The sequence below is a fragment of the Heterodontus francisci genome, chromosome 1 (assembly GCF_036365525.1).
Source record: "Heterodontus francisci isolate sHetFra1 chromosome 1, sHetFra1.hap1, whole genome shotgun sequence".
In the NCBI taxonomy this organism is placed as follows: Eukaryota; Metazoa; Chordata; class Chondrichthyes; order Heterodontiformes; family Heterodontidae; genus Heterodontus; species Heterodontus francisci.
Genome location: NC_090371.1, coordinates 256,606,343 through 256,628,676, shown reverse-complemented (window position 1 = coordinate 256,628,676; position 22,334 = coordinate 256,606,343). Strand labels below are relative to the sequence as shown.

Sequence of the window (22,334 nt, the reverse complement as noted above, 5' to 3'; positions counted from 1 at the left end):
AAGAATTTAAAAGCGTATCAGCGTAAAAGTGGAAGTTTTTGTTCATTCACAGATTCCCATTGATTGCAGCCTGACAGTGAAAGGACCTCAACAGCGCACTTTCTGCATGAGCGTAGAATCAGTGACAGTAACTTCTGGATTTCTGCATTAGGCCGTTCAGGCGCCGACTGCAGAAACTGCTGTCGCTTTCAGAGGAATAATGAGAGCGAATGCTGACGGCATCACGCCACAAAATTCGAGCCATTGATTTCCGTGTTTATCTGTGCATGCGGTTATTGCAAAATCCTGGCCATAATGTACACCCAAATCCATTTGCACAGATTCTTCTGTACAAACTGTGAGGGATATTGCCCTGTAACCAGGAGAGGCTACAATCCAGGCCAGGCCCGCCCCTCCAGTCAGGCTCCGCCCCCCTCACACGCCGGGCGTTCTCCTCCCGTCTCTCTGGCCAGGCCCCGCCCCTCGTCGCACGCTCTCCTCTCCTCCCGTCCCTCCGGACAAGCCCCGCCCCCCTCATGCCGCCGCGCGCTTTCCCCCTCCGGGCAGGCCCCACCCTTCCGGCCCGGCTCCGCCCCTCGCTGCGCGCTCTCCTCCCGCCCCTCTGGCTAGGCCTCGCCCCCCGATCTCCTCCCGCCCTGGCGGGGGGAATATTCGGCGGTGACGTTCTTCCGGCGGCTGTTGGCCTGGTGACGGTGAATCATTGCGGGAGCCGCTGCCTCGTGAGTAAAAGAGCCCTGTCCCCGGCGCCGAGAGTTAGGAAGCTTCCAGTTTGTTGCTGCTGGGACTGAGTCCGGGCTTCCAGAGTTTATCCAGCAGGAGAGCAGCCGGCCACGGCCACTTGTTGCTGCTTCTCTGCCTGGTCAATCCCCGCTCGTCGTGGAGACTGGAAGGCACTCACTCACTGAAGTGGCTTCACCTTTCCCCTCCTTCCCTTCCCTGGTTTCATTGGCTAACCGACTGGCTTGGGGGTCGAGGGTGGTGTTTGCTGGCACTGGGTAAACTCAAACCCATGTCTCCTCTTGCTCCCGCTTGCACTCACTTATGGCTTTTGTATAATTTTCTTTCCAAAACCTTTTTTACCTCTAAAAGTTCATTTCTTCATGTATTTTGACTGTCAGTCTATTCCTGGGACAGCCTCGTTTACTAAATAAGGGAAGAAACAAATCTATTTGCTGCCACTGCAGGTTTTGCTACAGAAGGATAGACGGGCTGGGAAACTAGCTTGACTCCTGAAAACTCTTCACCTGTTCGCTACTTTTAATTTGTGACTCAGTCATCCACTAGGCAAACAGTTGTCTGGGGTTGCAACGTGACCGCAAGAACTTCTAAGAGTTTCTTTTAAAATTGGAGAGATTTGATGTAATTGGAATGTTGCATACCATATACAGACAAAACCTCTTGTCTGTTTTACTACTATTGCAATGATTTATGGAGCTGAGTCAGCTACACAGTATGTTCCTACATCACATGGCTCTTTTGTGTTTAGCTACTTTTGCTTTGCTCAGTTTTTCCCCTTGTGGTGGTATGAATTGTAAATTGGTACAACCCAAAATGATTGAATAGTAACTCAACAGAATGAAACTATTAATATAGCACTGACAGACCAAAGCAGCCCCATCATTTGTCTTTTTTTCCCACTCCATGCTATTATAGCACGATAGCTCATACATAAACATCATGGACTAGTTGGCCCAAATGGTCTTTTTAATGTTGGAATTTCTGCATTAATTTATGTAATAGTTGCGAGCTCCAGTATTTTATGTAAAAGCAGATTAAAAATTGGATATCTTGTTCTCAAATTGGATAGGCTACATATCTGCATTGCAATGTTTTATTCCCTCTAAATTTGCTCCCATTTTGTGAAAGTATTATCTCAAGCATGAAATAATTTTGGATGAAGGAGCTTTGGGCTATTTGATTACTGTCTGGAAAACCGATCCTGCTTTTTCTTGTTACAGCAGCTAGTGTTTTTTTTTTAATGAGTCAGGTGTCGATGACAGAACCTATTTCAGTTTTACTAGCACTCGTGCAATTCATTGCACTTCTCTGTGTTCAAATTTTGTCTGCTATTTATCTGCCCATGTACTTGTTTTGTTCAACTCCCTCTCTAATATTTGAGCTGATACTACTGCCACTCTCTGGTTACCATCAACAAATCTGACCACTTTGCATTTAACTTCAGTCCTTCCCCTGAGCTTGTTTCCTCTAACTAGTACTTGTTGCTTTCACCAGTTTTTTTTTTAGCCATTCCCAGGATATACCCTGAATTCCCATGACATTGAGTTTGAGTAATAATCCTTCATAAGACTTTTGGAAGTCCACCTTGCTGGTAATGTGGCAGGGCAGATCATTCACTCATTTAGGAGGTTTAGAGGGGATTTGAGGAAAAGAAATTTCACCCAGAGGGTGGTTGGAATCTGGAACGCACTGCCTGAAGAGGTAGTAGAGGCAGGAACCCTCACAACATTTAAGAAGTATTTCGATGAGCACTTGAAATGCCGTAGCATACAAGGCTATGGGCCAAGTGCTGGAAATTGGGATTAGAATAGTTAGGTGCTTGATGGCTGGCATGGACATGATGGGCCGAAGGGCCTGTTTCTGTGCTGTATAACTCTATGTAAGCTGGTACTTCCTGATGTGTACTAAATTTGCCATTCATTAGCTCAAATTAGTGTTCTCTTAGGTAACTGCTCTGGCATATCTAAAGGCATTGTTCTGGGTTTATTTTATCCTTTACACACAGTCTGAGGCATCTGTTTTTGAGGTTGTAGAGTGCACTTATCTAACTTTTCCTCATGGCTTGTGAGGAAGCCTTCAGGATTAACATCTTTTTACAGCAACACCTTCACATCTTCAGGCAGTTAGAGTTGCACACTAACTATACTTCAGGTTCAGCCTGACGAGCATTACACAGCTTTATGTGGAACAGTTTGCAGGTACTGGCTGCTATCTGGTGTCTCACTTTTCTTCATATGCATTCATGAACAGTGAGTGTTTGCTGGTATTTGACTGTGAAGGGCATAACAGGTCAACTGGGTCCTATCCTTGTCTAACATCTATAGCAACAACTTACATTTATTATAGCACCTTTTAAAGTAGCGAAATGTCCCAAGGTGCTTGATAAAAGTACAGTAAAACAATAATTGACTGAGCTAGGCTTTGTCAAAAGAAGTAGGTTTCAAGAAGGAAAGAGTCAAAGCAAAAGAGAGGGAATTCAAGACTAAACAGCTGAAGGCACGGCCTCTAGTGGTGGGGTGAAGGAAGTTGATGATGCGCAAGAGGCCAGAGTTGGAGGAACATAGAGTTGTCGGAAGGTTGTATGGCTGGAGGAGTTTACGTAGGTAGGGGCGAGGTTGTGGATTTTAAAACCAAGCTGTTGGTGGACTGTTAGCCAGTTTTTATCAGCGAGTGCAGGAATGATTTGGTATGTGCTATGATGCAACAGGACTTTGGATGGGGTCAAGTTTAAGGAACATGAAAGATGGGAGAGCATTGAAATAGCCCAGTCTGGAGTTAGCATAGGCATGGATGAGGCTTGGAGCAGAGATGGGTGATGTTATGGAGGTGTAAGTCTTTGTGCTGGCGAGGAAATGGGGCTACAAGCTCTGCTCGGTCAAATAGAACACTGGAGTTATCAACAGTTATGTTCCATCTAAGTCAGTAGCCAGGGAGATGGTTGTAATCAATAGCTTGGAAACAGAATTTTTGGTGGTGGCCTTTTATCTTCCTAATATTCAATTGGGGGGCGCTAGAGGTAACAGTGTGGGAGGCAGAAAGAGAAACCTTTGCAGGAGATTCTCAGGCTATAACTAGATAGGTAACAAGGAAACAAAGCAAGGGCAGTCCCATTCAGCTGGAAAACGGAGAAAGAGATGGGGAAACATGATGTCAATTATGTTAAAAAGTGCAGATAGGTTGAGGAGGCATAGTGCATCACGGTCACAGTTACACAGGATATAATTTGTGACTGATTAGGACCTTTTCATTGTTGCGGTAGGCAGAAACTTGATTGGAGAGGTTCAGTGTGAAGTTGTGGGAAAGATGGGCACAGATTTGGGAGATTATAGGGAGATAATATGGTGATTACACATTCAAGAACTTTGGAGAGGAAAGAGCTGTTGATAGGGTGGCAGCTGAGTTTTTTTTGAAGAGAGGGTGGTTGTTCTAAAATGGTGGGGTACAATATCTGAGGGCAAGGAAAAGTTCAATATTTTCTAGCATAGGAACCAGGAAGGTGAAGTTGGATGATCAGTAGTTTAGTGTCGAGAGCGGAGATAGATCTTGTGGACAAGGTACACTTGGAAAGAGTGTGAGGGGACGATATGATAAAAACTAGAGAAAGATATGAGTTCTGGGGTGAGGGAGGATCTTTTCCTTGTAGAGCGATGTGGCAAAGACAGCTGAATGGATTAGGTGTTAGAAGTGAGCGTGGAGTGGGCAGGGGAGAGTTTAAGGAAATGGTTGGTAGTGGAGAAAGAAGTGAGGGGTTATCTTTGCATTCGAGGATGATCCTAGAGTAGTGAGCAGTTTTGATAGATGAGCAGGACCTGATAGTGTTTGATCTCTGATCCAGCTGGATCTAGTGATGAACGACTAAACTAGTTGTTCGCTACATACGTCAAATCTGTATCTCTTGGCATTGTAGGGCTGAGGATGGCAGCCATACCAAGAGGAATGATCAGGGTAGGGGAGAGTAAGAGTTTTCCTGGGGACAACTGCATCAAAGGTGGTGGTGAGTATTTGAGTAGTTCAGAAATAGATGGTGAATGGAGAGCCAAATGCTAGACAGTTAGTTTAAAAGTGCAGTTGTTGGTGACTTGGGAGAATTGCTTCCAGGAGCAGAGACAAAAAGGAGTAGGAAGGTGTTGTGCGTGATGAGAATAGGACCTTGTCTGACATACGTATGTAGTTTACAGTAGTAGTCACAGAAGAGTTATCAGGAGTGGGAATTCATTCTAATTTCTTCCTTTTCACCAGCTGAGGCGCCGTGAGGCTAATTTTAGTGATTGAGCAAGTTGGAACAAAAATAGCATTTTATGCCCTTGTAGCAGCCAATTTTCTGTATCACCTTTCATCAATCCTGCTATTACTACTTTCCTGTTTACAGTGCAGTGTAGTGTTGGCAGCAGGAGAAGTTCAAGATTAGAATGGCTTCACTAGTCTTGTGGATACTTGTTGCTGTTAAGGTGGCTGCTCCAAGCTTTAAGCGTATTGCAAAACATAACATAGGTCATGTTCAAATGAAGACATTTCTATTTAGCTGGGTGCTAGTGATTTACTGGTAGTTTTACTTCATTCCTTGTTTTCATGAAAAACATTTTTACGGGAAGGATTCTAATTTAGCCATAAAGGAAAATAAAATGGAAATTTTAAAATAAAATAAAAAGGATTAGTCAAATAATTGGTTAGTATTCTAAGCACTGTGTCGTTTTGCATCTGGGACTTGAATTCATATCCATTTCCACTATTTATGCTTGGTGGTGCAGTTTGTTATTGAGGTGCTGTAACTGGGAAGCAGCTTTTAGTTTATGTGGGAAAGTAATTTGCAGGATTGACTTTCAGCTACATCTAGATAGTTTTTACTTGCAAGGGTCTAAGGCTCAAAGCAGGTTAAACATTCTGCTGTGAATCATGTTTAGTGAGTTCATTCTTTTTTTTCCTCACCAGAATATGATTGGTTTAATTTGGCATTACCTGTATAGCTCTTTTCTGAGGTGTTGGATGAAGTGGATTTTACGAAAGATCACTGGAAAATGTGAACTACAGCGTATTTGTGCAAATACCAATCCAGGAGCAGAGACAACTATGAAAATAGGTGAGCATTGGGGCAAGCTATTCCTTAACTTATGAGTAGGGCAAAAACAGTTTGTCCACTTTCTTTTGTAATATGGTATCTGAATGCTCCAGGCTTACTATTTGCATCCAGAGATTTGTTAACACTCCTGTGGCCTCTGAGAGCCATTTAAAATAGTTAGAGACCAGATGTACATAAGATCAAGATGGATCACTTTCCCACAATTTTCAATCTACGAAGTGAAAGTAGAGCAAGCATGGCTATCGGTGACAGATTTTACTGGATTAAATCAGTTTTCAGACATTTTAAATTTGATGTGTGAATTGGGTTAAGTCAATGCCAGATGCTGCACATTTATGAAGCAATATTTTGGCTTGAGTTATTGAAGCTAAAGGCTTCAGTCTCTAATACTGTCATTCTCTCAAAGAAGCTGTGTAAATAATTGCATGTTATTTACCATCTGTTGTAGATAGAATACAGAGTAATCTATAAAATCTGACTAATTTGTTTTATACACTATTTAACAACCTCATAATTTTTTAGGATAAATATGTATTAATTTTGAGATAAAAATAGAAAAACAAAAAATCTGAGAAGCAGCTCTAGGTCCACACAAGTCCATGTTGTCCTATATTTAAGTACAATAATATATTTCTTCAAGATCATTGTCCAATTTTACCTATAAGCTACAACATTGTTCGATAAGCTGTTCCAAAAATTGCTGATCTCAATATAGCAATGTCACGCATGAATCTACCTCTTGATTCATACTCATCCTTCATTTTCCTGTCTTGTTTCGACACATATAGTCTGACTGATCCTCTACGTCCCAAACCTTATTTATTTGAAAACTTCCAACAATATTTCCCATCAGTCTTCTTTCTTATGTGAAGTGTCCCAGGTCTTTGAGTCTCTCCTGCTGTTTATTCTCTAACTGCCTTCTCATCTTATTGAACTTTCTCTGTACGTTTTCCAACTGTGGATTCTAGAACTGCACAGGTTGGGTGTGACTAGTGCTGCATGTGGTGGCAAGATTACTTTCGTTGATCGTCACTCCATTTTTCACTTTATACAACTGAACATCCCCTTAATTTCTTTTGACCACAGCCACACGTTAGTTTATATCGCTTATTGCTCCACAATCTCGATATTGATCATTGTAGAATTTTATCTGGTGTTAGTGCGAGACTGGTCCATAGTTATCCATATTATCACTGGATCTCTTTTCAAGTAATGCATGGGACAATATTTGTAGCTATAAATGCTAAAAGCAAGACTATAAACTTCAAATGCAATTTTAATCTTTTAATAATTGGAATAGTTGTCAGCCTCTGCAAGTTTTGGTATATGTCTTAATATGCTTGTTTTACTATTTGGTCACACTCGTACCTGATTTTAACATATTTTCTGAAAATGTTTTTAATCTACTGAACTATGTCAAAATATTTAACCAAAATACTAAATTAAAGTTTTTTTTTAAATAGAATATTCTTTGGAATCCTCCAGAAGTGAAGTAAGTGAGGTTCATTTTTTTTCCTTCGTAAAACAGATCAATATTGTTCTTGATTACTGATCTAGATTTAACATACCTCAAATAGAACTGGGCCTCACCATCAGAGCCCTGGGCCTGGATCACAAGAACGTTGCTTTCCCTTTATTGTTATCTGCTACACTCTTTTTAAGTAGTTTCCTGTGTTCCAGCTCAACCTTTACCTCGCTGGCACTTTTTGGTTTTATTTCAAAACCTAAATTTGTAAAATTTGGCTTCACACACTGCAGCTGAAACATTGCAAAAATATGATCAGTGTTTCAACTGGTGTTGGAGCCAAATAGTCCAGTGTGAAAACAAATGTGCTTCATTAAAGAAATGGACTTAAAGACCTGCTTAACTGTAGGATCCTGGGGGCACAGTCTACAAGTTATTCAGCTAACATGCAGAAGGAAGAAAGATGAAACCTAGTGACAAGGATGAAATAAATCTCTAGGTAACCCAACCCACTAAAATATGCAGACAAATGCTATTCCAAGCACAGAAATTCCAATCATGGCAGTAGTGGGAGGGGTAGGAGAGAAGGGAATGGGGAGTAACTTGATCTCCTGAGTATAACAGTAAAGTTAATGACTTCAGTACATCATAAAGTAGATCATTTAGGAAAAACGTTTCCTCTACAGTATATGTAATCTTAATCCTTTAGTACAATTTAGCAATCTAGACACTGTGTGGTTGGAGTAGTCCTGTCAGTAGGCCAATATGTTAATCAATCTTGGCTTTAAGTAATTAAAAAGGTACGGTGAAGGAGGGAACAAAATATTTTGAGTACATTTTTCACTATGGCTGAATGTTTATCTTTGCGCTTACTGGTACATTTGTCCTCTGAGGAATATTTTTCTACTGGGTTTTATCATTCCAATTTTTTGGGAGAAGCAAATAATTGACTAAGAATGCAGGTACATTTCGTATTGATAATCTCACCTTTTTAAAGTTTTTTTAATGTCTCTTTCCCAAAGGCATTCACACTGCTTATTACAATAACTTTGTGCTGACTAATGTTTGTCTCCATTAATTGTTTCTCATTTAGGTTTTAAAGACATCAGTGATGGTCAGTGAGGAGAATGTGGAAAACAAAGTTCGTGACATAATGCAGATTAAAAAGGTTTCCATTCAGAAAGATCCAAAGTAAATTTGTGTTGATATTCTTAAATCAGTTTGAAATCTTGCGCTTAAAATTTATTTGCGGATCATTTAACCTCTTTGGTGCTTTCTGTGGTTCTTTGTACATTTAAATGTTCAGATTTTGCTAATTGTGCTGATCCGTGCATCATTTTTAAATATCCTTCAGTGCCTGAACCAAGTGAATATTCTTCATACAAATATTACTGATGCTGGAAATCTGAAATATAAATACAAAGTGCTGAAAATACTCAGGTCAGGCAGTATCTCTGGGAAGGGAAACAGTTAACGTTTCAGGTGGGTGACTTTTTGAGAGAAACGTTAATTCTGTTTCTCTTCCCACCGTTGCTGCCTGACCTGCTGACTCTTTCCACTATTTTCTGTGAATATTCTTCATTGGCGAGTCTAGACAGTTTCCAGCGGTAGTTACTAGCTGGAATCAGGAGTGGGAATTTTGTCTGACTTTGTTTTTGTCAATTGCTGCATTGTAGTTCCCTCACTAAAAGATTGGCTAACTTAGCACAAAGCAGGGATCGAACCATGTAGCTCATGGAACATATGTTGCATTTACTCTCAAAGTTTTATCGCTCTCCCTTTCTCCCAGTTTCCGACTGCTGTCGCCTCCTTTTGTAAAAGGAATGGATTCTTTTAGGTACAGTCCCATAGGCGCTGATCACCCTTTGTTACCTTATCCAAGTGGCTGTTCATTATGTGAACCTAGATAATGGTTTCTGCTAGCAGGTCAGTTAATCATGGGAGTATTACGGGCGAGTTAAATTTGGTGCTCACCTGACATCCTAACACTCTACATTTTGCAGCATGTGCCACTGGATAGCAATAAGAAGTGTAGCCAGTCTTCTCTCACCAACTCAGAAACTGAGGCCAATTGTAGTGCTCCTACCATTACCCTAGCCGAGTTTAGTATACATTAGCAGTTGAACCATTGGTGATGAGCTGTATGGCTGAATTGCTTACTGGCTTAATTAGGTAAGCCATGAAGGGAGTCAGTTCAACTAAGTGTAATGTATAGGGTACTTTTAATATATACTCAGTATGGTAATGCAGATCTCACTAATCTTCAAAGCTTTAGCATGTATTTTAATTATAAAAGTGACAGGGCTGTTGCTGGCCATTTCAATTGCACCTGAAAAAGCAGAGATTAAGATGGTGTTAAATGTTTATATGTTGGTCAATGTGAGACCTGAAAAGCTGCTATTTTAAATTGAAACCTGAATCAGAATAAAGTCAACTTTGAGGCTCCAGACCTTTCTTATGAAGACCCCATTTTGAAGTAAAACTTCATTCCAGTGAACCCTGGTATACCTAAGCCAAAAATAACAATGGGTCTGACATTCTTAAAACATGTCTGCTTACCTGAATCATGTTGCTTTCTGAAGAGTTTCACCTTTAGCATGTTTTAAAGTCATTGCTATTAATCAGAAAGGGAGTTAACAGTTAGTGCAGTAACCAGCTATTGTTGCAGTTATTGTACTCCAGTATGCTCAACCACACTTTTAATTCAGACTCTTAATTTTCAACAATGCAGATGAACTTTGGGAGGTGTGGTGGTTATTGTACCACCTGGTAACTTTCTTCATTGTAAGGTGGATGGAGGACAAAAGAGCACCAGCATTTAGGGATCATTTGTTGATATTTGATGGGGAAAAAAAGTGTCCAGGCATATGGCGTCTTGGAATGTTAGAATACAAGTATATCTTAACAGTGCTGAGTTACTGACCTAGCTGTAGCTTTGACAGGAGGTTCAAGGACTTCTCTGCATAGAGATACAATTGGAGGGTGAGTCATTAGGAAATTAGAGGCCTATTAATCTAACATCTGCGGTGTGGAAGTTACTGGAATCTGTTATTAGGGACACTGATTGAGTACTTGGACAAATGTATGAACTGATTCAAGAGAGCCAACATGGATTTGTAAAGGGAAAGTCATGTCAACGAACCTGGTTGAATTTTTTTTTGAGGGCGTAACTAATATGGCAGATAAGGGAGCATCTTTAGATGTTATTTACATGAACTTCCACATATGGGCTAATCTTGCCACTCTTCTTGTCCAACTCGCCCCTTCCACTGCTGATCCTGTGGACTCTGTCAGCGGATCAGCTATCACCGCCCCGCTATGCATCTCCTTCCTGAATGTCCGTTCACTTATGAACAAGGCCTTGCCATCCATGAACGTTTTGTGGATGATTGCATCAATGATATGGCCTTAACAGAAACCTGGCTGAGGGATGATGACATCTTGCCACTTATTGAAGCCTTCCCGTCTGGCTACATCTTCCACCACTTGCCCCGCCAAGACTGTCACGGTGGCAGTGTGGCACTTATCGCCAGATCACACCTTGGCCTGATCTCTGACACTTTCTCTTCCTTCAAGCATATCACCTTGTTCAGTCCCCTCACCTCTTTCAAAATCATCGTTCTGTTCCGCCCTCCCAAGTATGATGATAAAAATTTATCACCAAGGTATCTTCAATGCTCTCCTCCCTCAGCCTCTGCGCCTAACAACTTCTCATCTTGTGATTTCAAGCTCCATCTCAACTCATCATGTTCTCTGTCCTCCCTAAATTTCTCTGTAAACTCCCCAACGCATATTCACTGTCACCCCCTTGAAAGTGTCATTTCACGTGGTCTTGCTAGTTCCATCGTACCAATTACAGATAAGGCCATCTCTGATAACTTCCTTGAATCGCTCTTCACCCACATTCCCCTTCCACACCCCAACCCTACCTTATTCTGTATCCATCCCTGGAAAAAAAAAACTATCTCCTTATTCACTTACAACTACACTTTCACGATCTCAACTAGACTTAGGCCCACCGTTCATCACAACATTTTTGCAGTTGCTAATTTGCTCAACTGCGCCATCAGCTCCACCTTCGATGCCCTGGTCCCCAATAAAAAGATCAGTCTCTCTCACCCTGGCCATTCCTTCTGGTACAGCCCTCATCTCAGCTCCCTTAAGTCCAGGGGATGCAGACTTGAAAGGATATGGCGAACAACTGATCTAGCCATCCACTGCCAGATCTGGCTGGACCACTTAAAACACTATTGGGTCTGGCTGCTAAAACTGCTCACTATTCCAGGATCATCTTGGAATGCAAAGATAACACCCCCACCCCAGGCGTCTTTTCTCTACTGCAAACCATCTGCTTAAACCCCTCTCCTCTATCCCCTCTACCCTCCTCTCCAACAATAAGTGCAAGGAGCTTATGGACTTCTTTGTCACTAAGATCGAAATCATCTGGTTAGCTGCCTCTGCCGTACCCCTCTCTTCTAGCCCCCCGGGCCAAACTTTCTATAATGCTCAACCCTGCCCTAGCCCTGAACTTGAATCTTTCTATGGTTTCTCTCCTATTTCCCCTCATGACCTCTCTGAGCTCATCTTGTCCATGAGACCTACCTCCTGATCCCTTGCTCCTATTTCCACTAAACTGCTGATCACCCAACTTCCCCTCCTGGTGCGCATGTTAGCCAATATTGTAAATGGTTCTTTTTTTCACTTCAGGTGTTGCCCCTCTTTTAAATCTACCGTTATCACTCCTCAAAAAACCAACCCTTGACCCCCACCGTCCTTGCAAATACTGTCCTATCTCTAACCTCCCTTTCCTCTTCAAAGTCCTTGAACGTGTAGCTGCCTTCCAAATCCATTTCCCATCTTTCCCAGAACTCCATGTTTGAATTCCTACAATCAAGTTTCTGCCCCTGCCACAGTACCGAAACAGCTCTTATCAAAGTCACACATGACATCCTATGTGACTATGACACAGGTTTGTACACTTTTCCTTCTCGCCCTCTCAACCTGTCTGCAGCCTTTGACACGGTTGACCATGCTATCCTCCTCCAACACCTCTCCACTGTCCCAACTGGGTGGAACTGCTCTCACTGGGTTCCATTCTTATCTATCTAATCATAGCCAGCGTACTTGCAATGGCTTCTGTTCCTGCTCCTTCATTGTTACCTCTGGTGTCCCCCAAGGATCTATCCTTGGCACCCTCCCATTTCTCATCTGCATGCTGCCCTTTGGCAACATCATCTGAAAGCACTGTGTTAGTTTGCTGATGACACGTGCTCTTACTCACCACCACTTCTCTTGACTCCTCCACTGTTGCTAAATTATCAAATTGATTATCTGACATCTAGTACTGGATGAGCAGAAATTTCCTCCAATTAAATATTGGGAACACTGAAGCCATTGTTTTTGGTCCCCACACTAAACTCTGTTCCCTCGGTGCTGACTCCACTCCTCTCCCTGGCAACAGTCTGAGATTAAGCCAGTCTGTTCGCAACCTTCGTGTCACATTTAACTCTGAGATATGCTTCTGACTTCATTGATGCCATCACTAAGACTGTCTATTTCCACATCATTAACATTGCCTGATTTTGTCACATCTCAGTTCATCTGCAGGAACCCTCAATCATGCCTTCATTACCTCTAGACTTTACTATTTCAGCACACTCCTGGCTGGCCTCCCACATTTTGCTCTCCATAAATTTGAAGTCATCCAAAACTCTGCTGCACGTGTCTTAACTCACACCAAGTCCTGTTTCTCTGTCACCACTGTGTTCGTTGACCTATATTGGCTCCTGGTCAAGCAACATTTTGATTTTAAAATTCACATCCTTGTTTTCAAATCCCTCCATGACCTCACCCATCCCAATCTCTGTAATCTCCTCTGGCCCCACAACCCTCCAAGATATGTTTGCTGATCTAATTTTGACCTCTTGTGCATCCCTGATTTTAAATACTCCACCATTGGTGGCCGCATCTTCAGTTGCCTAGACCCCAAGCTCTGGAATATCCTCCCTACACGCCTCCGCCTCTACACCTCACTTTCCTCTTTTTAAGACACTCCTTAAAACTTTGACCAAACTTTTGGTAATCTGACCGAATATCTCCTTTTGTGGCTCAGTGTCATACTTTATTTTATAATGCTCCTGTAAAGCGCCTTGGGACATTTTATTACATGAAAGGCACAATATAAATATAAGTTGTTGTTTCAGAAGCCATTTGGAAAGATTCCACACCAGCGATTAACCAGATTGAGAGTGCATGGAATAGGAGGGTATTGCCTATTGACATGAGTAGGGAATTGGTTAGAAGGTAGGAGACAGAGTAGGGATAAAGGGTTTGCACTCAAATTGGCAGGATGTTACTAGTGCTCTCTCCCAGAGATCTGTATTTGAGCTGCAGCTTTTTGTTCTGTTTATAAATGACAATGAAGAGAGCCATAAATATCAAAGTTTGCTGACACCACTAAGCTAGGTGGCGCAGTTAGTGTAGATGGGAGCAGAAAGTTGCAACGGGACATTGCAAGATTAAGTGAGTGGACGATACTCTCGAGATGGAGCTTAATGTGGGGAAATGTGAAGTCACCTTCTTTGGACCCAAGAAATTATAGATCAGGGTATTTTCTAAATGAAGCAAAGCTAGAAACTGTGGAGAAAGATAGAGATTCAGGGGTCCATGTGCAGAAATCAGTAAAAGTTAGTGGGCGGGCCCAAAAATAATTAAAAAGGCAAATAGAATGTTGACTTTTACTTTGAGGGCTGAAATACAATGGGGTGGAAGTTATGTTACATTTACATAAAGCTCTGGTTAGACCCCCATCTGCAGCATTGAGCTCAGTTCTGGGCGTTGCACCTCAGGAAGAATATATTGGCCTTGGAGTGGTGCCGTGCAGATTCATCAGAATGTTACTAGGCCCAAGTTAAATTGAAGACAGGTTGTAGAATCTGAGCTTGTATTCCCTTGAATATAGAAGATTAAAGGGTGATCTATTTGAGGTGTTTAAGATGACTAAAGGATTTGATTGGGTAGATGGAGAGAAATTATTTCCTGTGGTGGTAGAGTCCAGGATCAGCTAATCAGTTCAGGGGTGATGTCAGGAAGCACTTTTTCTCTTAAGTGAAGCAAGGGCACTCGCTGCTTACCTTGAAGAAAGTCTCGCTGAAAGATCTAGCGCACTCTGGTGAGAATTTTACCTCCCTTGATATGCAATTGATTGTAGCATTGTTTAATGAGGATTCTCAGTATCAAGCTGCAGTGATGTCATCAAGCTGTCCAAGCAGCCAGTCACATTGAAGAATTCTTGCAGACCCCTAACCCAAAAATGAAGAGGGCTAAAATCAAATTGGTTTTTCAAAATTTTACACAGAGAAAAATAAAGATTGGGGTATACACATGGTGTGAAGATAGAAGCTGAATTTTTTTTTTATTCGTTCGTGGGATGTGGGCATCGCTGTCTGGGCCTGCATTTATTGCACCTCCTTAATTGCCCTTGAATTGAGTGGCTTGTTAGGCCATTTCAGTGGGCATTTAAGAGTCAACCACATTGCTGTACCTCTGGAGTCACATGTAGGCCAGACAAGGTAAGGACGGCAGATTTCCTTCCCTAAAGGACATTAGTGAACCAGATGAGTTTTTACAACAATCGACAGTGGTTTCATGGTCACCATTAGACTAGCTTTTAATTCCAGAATTATTAATTGAATTCAAATTTCATTATCTGCCATAGTGGGATTTGAATCCATGTCCCCAGCCTTGGTTTCTGGATTACTAGTCCAGTGACATTACCGCTCCGCCACCGCCTCCCCTATAAATATGAAAAAACTTGAATTGTTTTGTAATTACTTAAAAAATCTACATTAAAAAAAAATCAAGTAATTAATCAAAATGGAGACATTTAAGAGCATTCCATATATTTTCAGGACCAGATTGTTCATCAGTAGTTATTATTCACATCGCTGTTAAAACCCAGTTGCACCTCATGGAACAAGCCTTAACCTTTTATAGAGTCTCAAAGTGATGAGAGCAGAAACCAATTCTTTTGGAGGGGGTGGGTCCACAGCAAAGTCTATGGCGGAGCAGTGAATCACAGACTGCAACTTCAGGATTTCCATGTTAATCTGCACTTGTACTCCATCCTGAAATTACAGTCAGATTCGAAGGGCTAATGATGAACACTGACAGCTTGCTGTAAAAAAAAAGCCTTCAAATTCTGGGCTGCTATAAAAAGATCAATGCAACTGATTTTGTTTCTCTTTCCATTCTAGTTATGTAATTAAGTTGAACCACTGAGATACACCAGATCTTATGTAAAATGGCATTTAAAAGGGCTGACCCGTTACTTTATTGATGTATTTTTTTTCTTAGGTTCAAGTTAAGTTTACAGACTTGCTTGCTTCAAATCTCTGGCTTTAAAAAACTCTTTGTTGATGTAGAAAACCTACGGAAGCAGCCATTTGACTCTTCAAACAAGCAACATGAAGCGATGCTAATAAAGGTATGTTTATCTTATTTTCAGTTCCTCTATTTACACAGGCAACCTTGTCTTACAAGACTGCAATATTTAGAGATTTCTTTTGAGAAGGTAAAGTCGTTCAGAATTTGCAGGATTTTTAACAGCGACCTGGCAGAATTTGCCATCATTACCCTTCTGAATCTGACCGCAGCTTTAGGATTTAGCAGAAGTGCACGTAAACAAGGAAATCCTGAAGTTGTGCTCTGTCTTAGTGGGTTACCTACTACTCTCCAATTTTTTTTTGCTGAGGGTGACATTTTATTTGCAAAGGCTACATTATGCACTGTCCCAAGAATTATTCCAATGGGTGCGAAGGGTGGAATCAATGCCCAGATTTTTTTCTGGCAATGCACTGATGTTAGGTACGCATTTGAAACGAGATTTGAAGAGAAGCATGGATCATTTATTTTGAGTGTGTTGTAAAGGTGAGTGCCATTTATATCTTCACAAGCTTTCTTTCCCCTTGTGAACAAAAAGAATCTTAACTTCCTCTTGGATGGTAGTGGTAATTTTATTTTTTTTAAAGTTCAGGAGTTCAACAAAACTTGGTTGTAACCTGGTGTGATTGAGCAAGTAAGTGTCTTTCTGGAACTGTTCTGTTGTCACCTGTAACAAATCAGCCTTGGAACAGAAGCTATTCTGTTTAAAACCCTCCATTTTTCTTCTAACAATTAAAATTTGCTCTAAGGATTTGTTTAGTTGTGGTTTCCTAGTTACATGGATTATCACATTTACTATTTACTTATTTCTTCCATGACTTTTAGCTGTGGAGTTTGCTGATGCCTCATGTACACCTGGAGTCAAGAATCACCAAACAATGGGGTGACATTGGGTTTCAAGGTGATGATCCTAAAACTGACTTCAGAGGCATGGGAATGCTGGGGTTACACAATCTAGTGTAAGTCCTCATATCTTTGTATAGTATATAAAAAGCCCCAAACATTTTAAACACGCTGGTTAAGTAGTCCCATATATCTTAACATGCTGATCTACAATTTATGTTCTAACACCTATTGAAAAAAATTGGCTGCTAAGTAGACCTTTCAGCTAGGGAACAGAAAGATTGATACCAGTCTGTTCCCTTCAGCAATAATCTGATCTTTGATTATTTTTGTTATGTCTTATCTCTTCTGTTTAAAATACTCAATTTTTCCTTTAATTATTAAACAGTCATTATAGCCCCAATGTTAATCTGCACGTGACAAGAACCATGAGTACAGGGGGGATTAAAATGGAGCAGAATACAGGCTTCCCTTTTGGTGCTGCACTCCCGCTGGTCACTATTTTAATCGTGGGATTTCGAGAGGTGCAAGATCTCCACCACAAGCAGACGAAGAATCAGGGGTTGTGTTTATAAAATATGCCATGTAAGGTTCTTGCAGTGAATTAATGTGTTGATTTAGAGTATATTTATTCACCTTTTAATCAATTTCATTTAACTTCAAAAGACTTGATTGGCTGCAGTTTTTTTGGGTGGGGGTGGTGCTCCCTATGAAGGTCCTGCTGAGCTGCTGGAAATATCCTTTCATGGCAAGTAGATGTTTTGTTCAAAGAGATGCAAATGGTATTGTTAGAATTATTTAGCCTCCTGTATGGTTATTTTTTAAAAAGCCCTGGTACATTGATTACCTTTGATAATCCTGGGAAAGCAAGCTTTCACATGATTTATTTTAATGTCAAAATTGGGTTACAGTTGATTTTTCCTTGTGCTTACTCCTGTGATGTACAGAGTGCCTTGCTTCATAGAAAGAAGAAGAAAAGCTAAACTCCGATTTTGATTCTGAATGGCATGTGATTTTTTTTTTTAACTTGCTATCGTTAAAACTCTTTTAGGTTCTTTGGGGAACACTACACAGAAACAGCTCGCCAGACTCTTTCACGTTCAAATCACCCCAAATTAGGGTGAGTGAAAGCGTGTTAATGTTTTTACTCCATCTCGTCCTTGGGCATGATGGCACTTTTTGAGACCTGTTTAAAATCTTACTTTCAAAAAAAGGAAATTCAATCTGAGCATAATCTAAAATGACAACTTGTAGCACTGATTTCTTACAGTAACTTTAACTGTGCTGTTAGCATAATCTTTTGATTTTTGCATCAGAAAAATCTCACTTTTTAAAAGTAGGTATGATTTATGAAATCCTCCTTTTCAGTATGTTTTAGGTGAAAGCCAGAATGGACACTATATATTTTTAAAGAAAGAAAAGAATGAAATATTCCAATTATAACTTCCAATCTAGACATTTGATGGTCATCACATTTTGGGTGTGGATTCTTGTTGGAAAATTATCACTCAATTTGGAAATGTGTGGTGAAATCGCAATCTAGGTGTCTGGCAATGGCACATACATTTATTGTGATTTAATTGTTTCATTACATAGACCTAAAAAGCAAAATAATCCAACTGGTTTTACTAGACCTTGAAAAAATAGAAATTATTCTATCTACCAATGTGTGTATTCAGAGCCACTTGGGGTGAGTGGGAACTTTTGATATCAAGTGCCCAATGCATAGGAAATATACTAATACAACTAAGATTAAAATCTCTTTTTAAATTTCATGACTACGTTCTCAATCAGTTTGACAGCTAAAACCATTTTATGTGTTCCCAATTCCAGATATTCCTATGCTATAGTTGGAATAAATCTCACTGAAATGGCTTACAGTATGCTGAAGAGTGGCTTACTAAAGGTTCATTTCTACAATCTTGTTTCTGGAGCTCCTCAGTTACATAATTTCCATCAGTTTTATTGTAAGTGTTTTAAAATGTTTCCTTCCACTGTTGAATGCTTATTTCTCAGTGCAGAATATATTTTGTTTGCAATGTTACTATAACTATTTTCACAGATACCAATGTGTCATCTCCAATTTGATGTGAACTGTTCGTAGTTAAATTATGCCTGTGTTAATTAAGTTAGCTGTATGAAAATAGTCAATTTCTAGCAATAGTAACATATCTGACTGTTGCAGCAGCTCCTTTTCCCTGTAGTAACACATCTGATTGTTGCAGCATATCTTTATCTTAGATTGGCAGTGTGCTTGCTAAATGGGTCATGTTTTCAATACTTCACTACATACCTTAGTGGTAGATGAATAGCTGAATATTTTTGTTTTCCTTGTAATTTGCAAGTTCTGACCACATATTATATAATTTTGCACATCTGATATTAGATTTTGGCTTTTCTTCACTACCAGAATGGTCAACTCACTCTGACCCTGATCTGGATCGTTTTCATAAAATCGCACAAATGAGATTGATAATTTTACTGCATAGGAAATTAGAGAGAAATCCTGGGATTAGAAACAAGCTGGGTAAATTAACCATCATGCATTTTTCAAAAAGTGACCTATTTTTGACAATATTTGGGAGATTAAATAAACTGAAAAATCATTAAGTCAGCAGATTACACTCTTTTGATTTCTTTGTGAAATGTAGCTTTTTAAGTGGCTGTATTTCCAGATGTGATAAAAGATGCCTTTCTGTGGTGTATCTCGCTCTGTACTCTAAGATGCTATGATGTCAAAAATGCAAGTTAACTTAACGAAATTTAGAGTTTGTACATAAAAATTGACTTTTTATCATTGATTGAAATCTATAATACTGCAGTAACTAGTCTCCATGAAAGATTTAAATACATTCTATACTAAAGAAGCGGCACAGTGGCGCAGTGGTTAGCACCGCAGCCTCACAGCTCCAGGGACCCGGGTTCGATTCCGGGTACTGCCTGTGTGGAGTTTGCAAGTTCTCCCTGTGTCTGCGTGGGTTTTCTCCGGGTGCTCCGGTTTCCTCCCACAAGCCAAAAGACTTGCAGGTTGATAGGTAAATTGGCCGTTATAAATTGTCACTAGTATAGGTAGGTGGTAGGGAAATATAGGGACAGGTGGGGATGTTTGGTAGGAATATGGGATTAGTGTAGGATTAGTATAAATGGGTGGTTGATGTTCGGCACAGACTCGGTGGGCCGAAGGGCCTGTTTCAGTGCTGTATCTCTAATCTAATCTAATCTAAACTTTGGGTAGGCAGACTGACTGATGAACTACTTTCCTTCAGGCCACCTGCAGTTCTGCAATCCTTCACCTCAGCTGGTGAGCATCTTTTAGTGGAAATAAATTACAGCAGTGTATTACAGATGAATCACCAACTTTAGCATTATTGTAAATGAAAGTTTTTCCACTGCATTGCTATTAATTTAATGGATTTTTTTTTTTGCTTCTTGTACAATATGTGAAGTATTTGCACAAGCATTATTTGGTAGTCATTAGCACATTCATAACTGGAATCAAAAGGCAATTTTGTTATATTTTAAATATAGGAAAAAAGTTACTTAAATATTTAGGAATTTGCTCCAACTATTTTGGAGGTCATATTGGACTAGGCATTTTACTTAAATGTAGTATATATGGATTGATTTATATTCTTTCCACAAATGATACCAACCCTGTAGGGGTGTCAAACACTGTTTGCTTATGACACCTTCCAGTATATTCCAGTATGAAGGGCCTTGGGACATTTTGCTGCATTATAGGCACCATATAAATGCAAGTTGTTGTTGTAATCAGGTGATTGGTTCAAAATTGAATTCTTCCTCCTTTCCCAGTGACAAATCTTCGTGTAAAACTTAATTTTTAAAAAAGTTTACAGATTTTTTCTTAAATCGTTGCTTCACTTTAATCTGTCCTCTTGGATTTCAAATGCTGAATGCAGATTACATATTTTAATCATAGAATAGGAGGATTGTATATCTAAGCAGATTATTGTAGACAGACATACAAGTGAGATCATAGGATATTTAATTAGTAATAAATGTACAGAGTGGGAGAGAAGCATTATATAATGTAGCCTGTTGTTTTAAATAATAGTTACCATCTTGTTTTAGGTTACCTAATGTACGAGTTTGATCAATTCTGGTTCAAGGAGGGGCCATCCAGCATCATGGAATTCAACCACTACAGAGAGCAATTTCATGAAAGGATAAAGCAGTTGTTGCAAGATCCCAAAACAATACTTACCCTGAAATTGAATAAATAGACAGCAAAATGCATGAAACCTATAAAGTAGCACTTGAGATTAATTGTAAAATGTGAGTATATATAGTGGATCTGTGATCTGTCAATGGATTTCTTAATAGAAACCTATTAACGTTATGTGACTGAAATTCAGAATGGGTCCATTTTCAATATAAGTATACCATCAAATTGTTTCAGGTTGCCTGGTGTTTGATACTATAAATAACTTATCCATATTTATACTGATATCCATAAAGCAGTAATTGAAATGGTACTTCATTATGGAAGGAACCATTTGAAATGTACCAAAATTTGATTTGAGAGATTTTCAGTTTTCCCTTTGGAGCGCAGCATGTGACAAAAATGTATTCCTTTAAAAACATTTTTTAGTTTGTCTTTGTTATTGCTGCTAAAACATGCTGTTTCATAAAGTATTATCTATAAAATTTTGAAACATTTGTTTTTGAATTGACACACTGACATTTTAATTTACTGCAGTTAAATAGCCAATAGGGCTGGCTACTTGGGAGTAATTACAAGGCTGTAATCTCATCAACTGTAAGAGCAAAGCTTGTGTTGTTTAGCTACACCTGTCATCTGAACTTTGAGATTACTGTTGTGGAAACTACTTCCATAAGTCTATTATTCATGATGAAATACACCATGGAGTTGAAGGGAAAACCGTTCTTCGTGCCAGGTGACAGAGCAGACTTCACCAGGATGTTGCATATAATTAATATCTTTGAAGGGTTAATGTCTGTGTGTGACATAAAACTACATTTTCCAGCAATAATCTGTTTTAATCTGACTGCAGTAAATGCCAACAAGTTCTAAAGTAGCAGTTGATGTATTTATTTAATAGTTTGACTCTTGGACATACTTTTTTCCCAAAAAAAACCCTTGTGTATTATGTAAATATATTATTGATTCCTGATTACAGTGATTACATTACGAACTAATCATCCCGTAAGAACACCATAGTATATCAGCTACATGGAGTTTATGACTGATTTCAAATTGTTGACAATCTTGCTTGTACAATTAAGTTGATGACCTCTTGAAATATGCACCTTCCATTTTTGAGTGCTTTTGTAACATTGTATGAAGCGTAGATTAGCTGGTACGAAGTGCATTTTGCTGCCTCCCACCATGATCTTCCACAATGAGAAATTAACTCTTATCAAATGAATATTAATTTTTTAAATAAAGACAGATTATTGAAAAAAATCCAAAATTAGTGTTATTGTCAGTATGGTATTTGAAGAGGCGCAAGAAAAAATTGAGTCTCATCTCACTCAGGAAAGCAGATTAGGTGTTTTTCCATGCACCATTCCTGCTTTTTATTGAGAATCCCTTATTGTATGATTGCCAGTGAGAAGTTTTATATTTATTATTGGTGATTATTCTGGATAAAATATTTGTAGCTGAGCGTTGATAAGTTTGTTGGATGAAATGCTTTTTTCCAGAAAAAGATGCTATGATATTTGAAGTTTATATAGATTTTTACTGGTTGGCTTGCATTTAAGGATGGGGGGGGGGGGGGTGGT

General features: G+C 39.7%; 1 protein-coding gene across 2 annotated transcripts; it reads left to right on the top strand.

Annotated features, from left to right (window-relative positions):
* Positions 1-594: 594 nt before the first annotated feature.
* Positions 595-22,334, top strand: elmod2 (ELMO/CED-12 domain containing 2). 2 transcript variants are annotated; one of them, XM_068043449.1, is made up of 9 exons: positions 595-719; positions 5,668-5,815; positions 7,279-7,307; positions 8,374-8,471; positions 15,636-15,765; positions 16,548-16,681; positions 17,617-17,685; positions 18,399-18,532; positions 20,658-22,334. In XM_068043449.1, the coding sequence occupies exons 2-9, from the start codon at positions 5,671-5,673 to the stop codon at positions 20,807-20,809; spliced, it is 891 nt and encodes a 296-aa protein (XP_067899550.1). In that variant the 5' UTR covers positions 595-719; positions 5,668-5,670; the 3' UTR covers positions 20,810-22,334. The 2 variants fall into 2 exon arrangements, with proteins under 2 accessions (XP_067899550.1, XP_067899561.1); XM_068043460.1 differs by lacking the exon at positions 17,617-17,685.

What these genes read in the sequence shown, in the direction of transcription:
- elmod2 (XM_068043449.1), top strand. Translation starts at nt 5,671, where the DNA reads ATGATTGGTTTAATTTGGCATTACCTGTATAGCTCTTTTCTGAGGTGT. An exon ending in ATGAAGCGATGCTAATAAAG is followed by an intron (nt 15,766 to 16,547) that starts GTATGTTTATCT and finishes CATGACTTTTAG; the next exon opens with CTGTGGAGTTTGCTGATGCC. An exon ending in CTGGGGTTACACAATCTAGT is followed by an intron (nt 16,682 to 17,616) that starts GTAAGTCCTCAT and finishes AAACTCTTTTAG; the next exon opens with GTTCTTTGGGGAACACTACA.